This window comes from Saimiri boliviensis, chromosome X (assembly GCF_048565385.1).
Source record: "Saimiri boliviensis isolate mSaiBol1 chromosome X, mSaiBol1.pri, whole genome shotgun sequence".
NCBI classification, from domain to species: domain Eukaryota; kingdom Metazoa; phylum Chordata; class Mammalia; order Primates; family Cebidae; genus Saimiri; species Saimiri boliviensis.
This window is the reverse complement of record NC_133470.1, coordinates 114,082,067-114,093,471: the sequence shown is the minus strand read 5'-3', so window position 1 is coordinate 114,093,471 and position 11,405 is coordinate 114,082,067. Positions and strand designations below refer to the sequence as shown.

Below are 11,405 nucleotides of genomic sequence, written 5' to 3'. Positions count from 1 at the left end.
CTGATGATGACAGCAGAGAGTGGTAGAGCTGAAGACCCAATTTTCATTTCTTGGGCAGATGGAGAGTGAATAAATAGAGTTTCAAAACTTAACCAGATCAACTAGGAAGTCTTTCCAGCCTTACCTGATGGCTTGTGGTCAAAGCAAGGAAGTGTCATGGAAAGCATTGGGTAGTGATGGTACAAAAAAGGAACCTGACAAAGCGAGAAAACAGCAACACCCTCCATTAAGGTGAGAAATAGAAGATATGGGGAAAGTACTAAATTTCTTCATTGAAGGCCAATCTCAGAGGGGAACAGAGGGGTTACAATCTATGCTTTGGCTAAGAGTGGAAGTGAAGGAATGTAGGGACAGGACAATGGCTTGAACAGGGCATCATTTAAGACTTAAAGGAAGAAATCAGGGATGCAGCTAAAGCACCCCACACACCCAGCAGTATTCCCACAGGGTGTGACCTGAAACTTTCACATCTAATCTAACAAAGCCATAGGCTAGTGGGCTGTTGCAGGGAAGGTGAGAAGCAGGGGTGAGGGCTAGCCAGAAAAGGCAGAGATCTCAGGCCATGTCATTAGCAACAAGGTGATTGTGTAATATGTCTTTTCACAACTGAGTTGGACGTGTCCCAATAGTTATGATGGGAATAATTTAAATATACTGTATTCATTTCAGAAGTTCAACTATGTGGACGGCAGTTACACTTGACAAGATGATTTGTTATAGCACAACTTACATATTTGAAATGGATGAATATTTAGTGTCATTTACAGTATCTTAAGGTAAATTTCCTTTGAATAGGAATTCCTTTTCCAGTACTTTGAGATCTACAAGACATATGTGGAAAATTTACTAATGTGGAAAATAAAGACTGCCTTAATTGAATGGTGGGAAGAAGGTGGAAGTCCTGTGTTCTTTTATTTTTGGTAAATTGCTCTAACACTGACTTTCAGTTGGCTGAGAGAGTTTCATATTTTCTTTAGACACCATTAGGTGCTGAAGCTTTTGCAGGAGAACTTTAATACAACATGAATTTTGCCATTTTGATAGTACTGATATGGCTCTTGGGTTTACTACTCCATTAGAACTATTGATTGTGAGATACATATATATCTCACACACACACACACACACACACACACACACACATATAAATTTGGCACCTACATACACACACATATATCACAATCAATAGCTTTTGTGATTATATATATCACAATAGATTAATGCGCACACACACACACACACATACACACACAACATGGAATACTACTCAGCCATGAAAAAACAAAATAATAGCATTTGCAGCAACCTTGATGGAACTGGAGATCCTTATTCTAAGTGAAGTAACTCAGGAATGGATAACCAAACATCGTATGCTGTCACTCACAAGTGGGAGCTAAGCTATGAGGATCAAAGGCAAAAGAATAATATAATGGATTTTGGGGACTTTGGGGAAAGTATGGGAATGAAGTGAAAGATACTGGGTACAGTGTACACTAGTCAGTTGATGGGTACACCAAAATCTCAGAGATCACCACTAAAGAATTTATTCATGTAACCAAATACCACCTGTTTTCCAAAAACCTATTGAAATAAAAAAAGCACTATTGACTCCATTCATATTAAATTTTGTTACAAATCTTACAAAAGGGGATGATTCTGAGTATTTAGGTCCATATTTTATTTTAAGGCTGTATATGTGGTTTTCATAAATAGTCTGAGCCCATGGTGGCTGCCATCTTGCACTGCTGTCCCAACTAACCATTATCATCACAAAACAGATACAGGTATGTGCTGCATAATGAGGCTTCAGTCATTGACAGACAGTATATACCATGGTGATCCCATAGGGATAGGATGGGGCTGAAAAATTATTATTGCCTAGTGGTGTCAGTCATAGCTGACTTAAAGTTGTACTCACAAGTGGTGATGATGGTGTAAAGAAGCCTACTATGCTGCCAGTTGTATGAAAATATAGCACATATTATACAAGTATGTATACGATATATTAATACTTGGTAATGATAATAAATAACTATATTACTGGTTTATGTGTTTACTACATTTTGTTTTTTGAGACAGTCTTGCTCTGTCACCCAGGCTGGAGTACAGTGATTCCATCTCTGCTCACTAAAATTTGAACCTATTTACCTCCCAGGTTCAAATGATTTTCCTGCCTCAGCCTCCTGAGTAGCTGGGACTATGAGTATTAGCTACCATATCCAGCAAATTTTTGCACTTTTTGTAGAGACAGTGTTTCACCATATTGCCTAGGAGGCTAGTCTAGAACTCCTGACCTCAAATGATCTGCCTGCCTTGGCCTCCCAACGTGCTGGGATTACAGCCATGAACCACTGTGCCCAGACTGCATTTACTATAATTTTTAACATGATTTTAGAGTGTACTCCTTCTACTTATTAAAGACAAAAAGTTAACTAAAACAGCCTCAGGCAGGTCCTTCAGGGGTTATTCCAGAAGAATTCATTGCTGTCATACGAGGTGACAGCTCCATGTGTGTTACTGCCCTTGAAGACCTTCCAGTGGGAAAAGATGTGGAGGTGGAAGACAGTGATACTAATGATCTGGACTCTGTGTAGACCTTGGCTAATGTGTGTTTATGTCTTACATTTTAACGAAAATTTCAGAAAGTTAAAAAAAATCTAAAAATAGAAAAGTTATAAAATTATTGAAAGTATTTTGTACAGGTATTTAATGTGTGTGTATTTTAGTTAACTGCTAATATAAAAAAGTTACAAAGTTTAAAACGTTTATAGGCTGGGCGCAGTGGCTCACGCCTGTTATCCCAGCACTTTGGGAGGCTGAAGCAGGCGAATGGCTTGAGTTCAGGAGTTAGAGACCAGCCTCAGCAACATAGTGAATCTTTGTCTCTACAAAAAAATTAAAAATTAGCTGGTGGTTTGGGACTGTAGTTCCAGCTACTTCTGTGGGTGAGGGGGGAGGACCACTTGAACCTGGAAAGTAGAGGCTGCAGTAAGCCACTGCACTCCAGCCTGGATGACAGAGTGAGAGCCTGTCTCAAAAAATATTTATAAAGTAGAAAAGTTACATTTAACTTAAGGTTGAAGGAAGAAAAATATTCTTTTATGAATTTAGTGTAGCCTAATTGTACTGTGTAGGCCTTCACAAATTCACTAACTACTCACTGACTCACCCAGAGCAGCTACCAATCCTGCAAGCTCCATTAAACAGTAAGTACTCTATACAGATGTACTATATTTTATCTTTCATAGCATATTTTTACTGCACCTTTTCTATGTTTAGATGTTTTTAAATACACAAACACTCACTATTGCATTATAATTGCCTACCATATTCAGAACAGTAACATGTTGTACTCTTTTGTAGCCTAGGAGCAACTGGCTATATTGTATAGCCTAGGTGTGGAGCAGGCTATACCATCTAGGTTATATAAATATACTCTATGATGTTTGCACGACAACCAAATTGCTTAGGACAGATATCTCAGAACATATCCCCATCATTAAGCGGTAAATGATGTACTTTAACAGTACATATGTTGCCCATATTTGGGCAAAAGCTAGTCACGTTTCTATACAAGGATGAGTATATTACCTCTATGGTTGTGATAACTGTGAAGTAGCAAATATGTTTAAATTGGTAATATAACTATTTATAGACTTAAGTATTAGTTTTGGGATAACAAATAATATTTGCTATAATAATATAATTTTAAACATGTCAGTGAAAATACTTTATATATTCTCTCACTCAACTCTTACAACTTCCTCCCTTAAGGAAGTATCATTAATATTGCCACTTTTAAAATGCTGTGAATACATTTCTCTCTGTAAATAATTTATTTGTAATATGTTATTGCAAAATGAAGTGAATTATGAAAATACACTGAAGATATATAGCATAGTGACTTATTATAAGTCAAACTCCTGTGTACCCAATCCAAGTTAGAAAACAGAATCATACCCCCAATCCCATAAATTCTTCCAATTTTGCTGTCCATTCAAAAACTTTTCCTCTCTCTCTCTCAACACCTGTCTTGCTTTTATAGTAGTAGCTTGCTTATATTTATTTAAAGTCATCAATTTTTATGAAACATTTTATAAATTTCATTTTATCCATATGTTTTTCCTCTAAACCTTTGCTTTTATTAAAACTTATCTAGTAGAGAATCCAAAGAATATATTGTACACTCATGATGCAATTAAGGACATTTTTCTGTCCTTAGGTTTTTTATGTGAATTGAAGGCTGGACCCGAAGTCTAGCTTAGGTTAGACTCAGGTTTGATCTTTTTAGTAAAACTATAGGTGGTGTTGTATTCTTTAATCATAAAGAACACCATGTTTGGTTCTCTATTTGTGATGTTAGCAGCTACTAACGCTGAATGTCTAGACTGAGTAATACATCACAATTGAAAGTGGCAAAAGTTCTACTTCTACTATCACTTGCTTGCTTATAAATAGCTGCAGCACTTCATCTCCGAATTGATTACAAAGTGGTAAAATTCATATAGAAACGGCAGAATAAATGCTTCATCTTTTCCTTTATTTATCTATTTCCTTTTATTACCTTATTTTATGTAATAAGGGTGAAGCTCCGAAGTTGAACAACTCACTTATCTTTGAATATAAATATGAGCTCATGGATTTATCACATTTAATAGTTTTAATTCATTGTAATACTTGTTTTAAATTTTCAGTTGTGACATCATGTTACATAATTTTAATCATTTTATGTGTACAATTCAATTCAGTGGCATTAATTATATTCACAATGGTGCATAACCATCATCACTACTCACATCTTAGTTTATGTGTGCTTTTGTCTTGACAGTATGTCGGATTGTGTCAAATACCTTTTGTGCATCAAGGAGAAGATCATGCGTTTTTTTTTCTTTGTTCTACTAATGTAGTACATTATATTGATTAATTTACTTATATTGAACTACCCTAGTATTCCTGGGATAAATCCCATTTGGTAAAGGTGTATCACCCTTTAAATATGCTGTTGGAATCAGTTTGTTAGTACTGTATGTTTTGAAAATTTTTGCATTTAACTTCATACAAAATATTTGTCTGTAAATTTATTTTGTTCTGATACCTTGCTCTGGCTTTGGAATCAAGGCAAGGTTAGCCTCGTATAATGAGTTAGGAAGTGTTTTGTGCTCTATATTTTATAAGAGGTTGAGAAGAATTTGTGTTATTTGTTTTTCAAATGTTTCATAGTTTTTTGATTACTGATTTAATCTATGTATTGTTATAGACATGTTGAGTTTTCTGTTTTTTATGCAGTCAGTTTAGGTAAACTCTGCATTTCTGTTTTCTGTTTCATCCAGTCTACCTATTTTTTGGTGTACAATTCTTCAGATTATTCTCTTATAATCATTTTATTTTGTGTAGTTGGTAATATAATTAATTTTAGTTATATGTGTTGCTGCTGCTATATTAAAATGATTCTAAAGATCCAATAAATGAAGAGATATACTGTATTCATGAACTCAAAGACTCATTGTGATGAAGATATGAACTCTCTTCAAAGGAAATCTATAAAGTCAAATTAATGTCAGTCAAAATCCCTACAGGATCTCTGTTCAGAAATTAAGGAAACAAAACTAACTCTGCAATTTATATGAAAAGGCAAAGGTAGCAGAATAGCCAAAAAATTCTGAACAATACATAATTTCAAAACTTTCTCTAAAGTTGAAGTAATCAAAACAGTGTGGCATTAATTTAAAAAAAAATCAGTGGAACAGAACAGTGAGATCAGAATTAGACCCACAGAGATATGACTATGACCATTTGATTACTGACAAAGGTGCAAAGGCCATTAAATGGAGAAATAATATTTTCAGGAAAATATGCTGAAACAACTAGACATTTCCATTCAGAAAAAAAGGAAGCTTAGCATGATTCTCATACCTTATGTAAAAATAAATTAAAATTTGACTATAGCCTTAACAGCAGAATATAAAATGATAAACCTTACAGAAGAAAACACAGGAACATGAAACAAATGTATTTGAAATTTGGATTTGGCCTCATATCTTTTAATAGGGCACCAAAATGATAAGTAGAGAAATTGCTAAATAAAATATAGAATACTCTGTTAAATTTGAATTTCAGATAAATTATTTAAAATAGTATAAGTATTCTTGAAAACATGTATTTTTCTTTGTTAAATTTGGTAACCCTAAGGATAGAAAACAGACCAACCATTGCTAGGATCTGAAAGTGGGGGGATGGGATAGAATACAAATGGGTATGAGGGAATTAAAAAAAATAAAGTCCTATTTCTTGATTGTGGTGGGTATTATGCAACTGAAGGTGTTTGACAAAGCTGACATAACTAAACACCAAAAAGGATACATTTTACTATATTTAAAGTACACCTTAAGTTTGAAAAGTAAAGAAGTAAAATGGTAATTGTATAATTTAGGCGGATATACAATTGTGCACTGAAAAACTGTTTAATTTTTTCTGAATACTTGATTTCTTTCATAATACAATAGGGAGGATAAAGTTAAAGACAATCATAAAGCAAACAAACAAAACAGAAAACAAAACCAGTTCTACAGGTTAGGGAAATTATCTGCTATGTCAATAAAGAACTATTCTAGGGAGATACCCAGTGATTTATATTTGTTGTGGCCATATTTGTCCTTAAAGTTTTTGGTGTAGCTGTTTCTAATAAGGCTGTGCACAGCTAAAAAGGTCCTAGCAACATGTTCTCCAGCTTATAAAATACCAAAACTCACATCTTCTTATTATTGGGGTTATTACTGGTTATGCCAAGATCAGAACAATTCTTGTGATCCCACACTGTTTTTCCAGGGCAAAGGTTTGAGTAGATGAATTCTCAAATATTTTGGTAAGGTCAACTTTACTTATTTCAAAGATAAATTTCTTGTTATTTGTGGCATCTACAAAGCATATTTGCCCAATTTCCACAGCAGATTTGTATATACTTTAGTTAATGCTTTCCATTTGAGGCCTGCAACATTGAAGGGTCAAAGGTAACGGTTTGAAATTTTTTTTTTTTTTTATTAAAATGTGTATCTTATGCCATTATTTTAAGAAATGAGCCAAAATAAGGTTGGTGTATCTGGAAGAGTAACCCGATTTTATTTGCTTGAAAATATTAGGATGTTTTATGCATATTAAAATCCAAATTTTACTAGATTATGTCTACATACAGGGCTATTTTTCTATTAATTTATCCAGAACAAAAGTTGACATTTTTCTTCCTATTTGTAAGCACTGTTTTCTCAGATCCAGAGAATTTCATTTGTAATGTTTAGTCATTTTACATGGTTTTGTTGTCTTTTAGGACACCTAAACTTATTTACTGATTTATACATTGTTTTGTTTTATAGTCATTCTTAATTTTGAAGAATGAAGGGTAAAGACACAATATTAGATTTTCTTCATATCACATATTTATGTCATTTTTTAAAAAAATTTCATTCTTTTTAACCACTGGTACATTTGCATCTCCTTGTATTGTTTTTTGTTATCTGTATCTTTTTGATTCTCAGTTTTTTATTATAATTAACCTTTTTTTTTAAGAGACATGATCTCAGTATGTTGCCCAGGCTGTCGTGTGGTGGCTATTTACAAGTGCAGTCATAGGACACTACAGCCTCAAACTCCTGAGCTCAGGTGATCCTTCTGCCTCAGTTTCCTAAGTAACCAGCAAGATGGGTACATGCCACCATACCTGGTTCATTAAACATTTTTATGTGATGTCATAAGCTTGAGCCTAAAAGACTGAGTATTCTTAAAATTGTATTCAAGAATCAAAGCATAGAGAATTTTCAGCACTTTTCCATAGGTTCCTTGTAAATATTTTCTCTTTTCTTTCCTTGGACCTACTTACCAGCCACTTGGAGAAGACTGCCAGATATTCGGAATTATAAATACCAATAAATAAAACTGAAACTCTCTTCTAAAGGAGCAAATATCTAGCTCAGAAGCAGTTATTATTACAATTGAGAGATAGGTATACCACTTCATAAAACCATTTCACAATATTTTCTCATTTTTTAAAGTAGTTAAAATAAACAAGCTAATGCACAAAAGAAAAAATCATAGCATTCCTATCTTTGGTCTTTAAATGGGGAGAAAGATTTGTGTGGTTGTTTCCTAACTCAACTTCTGATATTTACATTGTGCAGCTCTGTAATTTTCTACTACTTATTTTCTGACACTGGGATAGGAAAAACACAAACATAAAAATGAAAAACTATATCTACAAGCCTACACTACTACCTATGCTCTTCACATTTCTGATTTGATATACATCATTATCGTTGTGAAAATCATACTGTGAAGGAGAGGTACGAGGTGTGTGGCCTGTGCATCATATTTTGCCTTACTCGAGATTGGTATTTGAGCAGTAGGGAACTAGATATAAATATCCTAATTGACCTTGGATATTTGTTTCAGTGCTTATTGCCTAACTCAAGGCACCTTATCAACTTTAAGCCTGAGTTTGCTGTTTTAAGTAGAAATCCATGTTTCAGCCACTGGTTGTTAATCTTAGTTCAAATCCTTAGCTCTTTTTGTTAATAGACCTTCCTTTCAGATTCTGATATTCAGTGTTTTTACATTATTATGACTTTTTTTTAACTTTTTCTACATAGTCATAGATAATTTAATAAGAAAGTAGGAAAGAAGAGGGTATGAACTAGGTTGCACATACATCATTTTAAAGTGCTTTCCTGAATGTTCTCAAATGCGGCCTTGAGTTTTCTGATTCTTGGCTTATTGGTCATTTCTGTCATACCTTACTTATCTTTCACTGTCATCTATCTATCTATCTATCTATCTATCTATCTATCTATCTATCTATAATCTATCTACCCACCTATCTATGTATCTATCTATTATCTATCAGTCTATTTGTCTATGTATCTATTTATCTTTAAATTTTTATTCTGGTAGAACACATATAACATAAAATCCACCATTGAAACTGTTTTCAATTGTACAATTCAGTGACATTAAGAACATTCACATTGTTTTGTGACTATCACTACTATCCATCTCCAAAACTGTCATTACCGCAAACTGAAAACCCGAAACTTTTGAGTAACTCCCTATTCCCTGGTACCAACAATTGCTGGTAACTACTATTCGCCTTTCTGTCTCTATGAACTGACTATTCTAGGAAACTCTTATAAGTGGAATTATACAATATTTGTCTTTTTGTGCCTGCCTAATTTCATTTAATAAAATGTGTCTAAGGTTTACCCATATTTTAGTGTATAATTTATTTTTTAGACATAATAATATTCTATTGTGTGTATATGCCATATTTAAAAAAAAATCTATTCATCCACAAATAGACATTTGGGCTGTTTACAGGTTTTGGCTATTGTGAATAATGCTGCTATGAACATTGGTGTATAAATATCTGTTCAAGTCAGTGCTTTTAAATCTTTTAAAAATAATAGTAATCATTTACTATTATGAACAGTGGTGCAATAAACATACAACAGTCCATGTATTTAATAAATAATGAATTTTTTCTTTTGAGCAGATATCCAGTAGTGGCATTATTGTTTGGAAGGATGCTTCTGTACAAAGTGAATCTACAAAGATGAAGAGAGTGGGTCTTTTTAGCAGTGAGATCAAATGGTAGTTCAATTTTTAGTGCTTTAAGAAACTTCCATACTGTTTTCCATAGAGTTTGTACTAGTTTACATTCCCAAGAAGAGTGTATAAATGTTCCCTTTCCTCTGTGTCTTCAGCAACATCTGTTATTTTTTGAATTTTTTAATAATAGTCATACTGGATGGTATTTCATTGTGGTATTTCATTGTGGTTTTAACTTGCACTTCTCTAATGAATAGTGACGTTGAGCACTATTTAATATGCTTCCTAGCCATTTCTATTTCTTATGAAAATTATCTGTTCATGTCCTTTGCCCACTTTTAAATGGGATTTCTTAGGTGTTTTTGTTGTTGTTGCTGAGATATTTGAGTTCCCTGTAGATTCTGGGTATTAGTACTTTAATGAATGCATGGTTTGCAAATATTTTCTCTTGTTCTGCAGCTTATCTGTCCACTCTGTTGATAATTTCCTTTGCTGTGCAGAAGTGTTTTAGTTTAATTAGGTCACATTTGCCTATTTTTATTTTGTTTCATATGCTTTTGAGGTCTTAATCATGAATTATTTACCAAGGTTAATGTACAGAAGAGTATTACCTAGGATTTTTTCTAATATTTTTATAATTTCAGGTATTATATTTAAGTCTTTAATCCATATTGAGTTCATTTTTGTATATGGTAAGAGATAGGGGGTCCAGTTTCATTTTTCTGTATGTGGCAATCCAATTTTCCTGGCATCATTTGTTGAATGGGGTATCTTTTCCTCCATGCAGGTTTTTGTAGAGTTTGTCAAATATCAGTTGGCTGTAGATATGTGGCTTTATTTCTGGGTTGTCAATTCTTTTTCATAGATTTATGTGTCCATTTTTATATCAACACCACATCATTTTGGTTACTATAGCCTTGTAGTATAATTTGAAGTCAGGAAATGTGATGCCTTCAGCTTTGTTCTTTGTGCATAGGATTGCTTTGACTATTTGGGCTCTTTTTTGAACATACATAAATTTCAGGATTGTTTTACTAATTCTGTAAAAACTGTTGTTGGTCTTTTAATAACAATCACATTGAATGTATAGAATTTTGGGGCAGTATGATTTTTTAATGATATTGATTCTTTTAATTATACAGTCCTTTTAAATGTGTTAATTTCCCAAAAGTCTTTCCTGTTTTGGGTGAAATATACTTAAGTGGACTACTGTAAGTTTTTTTCATAATATTTTGCTCCACATTTCTCCTGAATACTTCAGATTGCAGAATTTTTTTTTGTAAATCCTGCCACTTTTTCAGCCTGACCTCTGAGTTAAGTGAAACAGGGATGATTATCTTGTGTCTGTCCTTCAAGTATTCTCCAGACAGGAGAGAACAGGCATGTACAATAATTTGTGAATAAAGTCTGTTCTGCTCCCTTTGTATCCTGAAATCAAGTCTTCCACACTGGGAATGTAGGCTTCCTTCTTCAAGACTGTTACCATACTAGAGAGAGAGCATGCCAAAGGCTACTAAAAAATGCCATGATATTTTTGTTATGAAATTGCCCTTTTCTTGATGCACTGTTTTCTTAGTTTCTCTAAATTTTTGACTGTTTTCCAGAGTTCTGACAAGGTTAGATCTGATATATTCTGTTTTATAAATAAAAAAAAATATATGTGGGGCAATGAGAGCTTGGATTACCAAAAAGGTTATTTTGCTGTCATAATTCCCTATTGTAATCCTTTTTAAGGTTCACTTTCCCATACTTGTTTAATAAATTTGGTGCCAAATTAGCCTGTGAGTTCTTTTAACATGACCCTAATAGTTTTT

At 33.4% G+C, this 11,405-nt stretch overlaps 1 protein-coding gene across 1 annotated transcript; it reads right to left on the bottom strand.

Moving 5' to 3' along the window:
- Positions 1-870: 870 nt before the first annotated feature.
- On the bottom strand, positions 871-1,762 carry LOC120361835 (ubiquitin-conjugating enzyme E2 variant 1). Its single transcript, XM_074391575.1, is given in 2 exon segments — positions 871-1,107; positions 1,610-1,762. Coding segments are annotated over 2 exon segments (390 nt in total).
- Between the last annotated feature and the right edge of the window lie 9,643 nt (positions 1,763-11,405).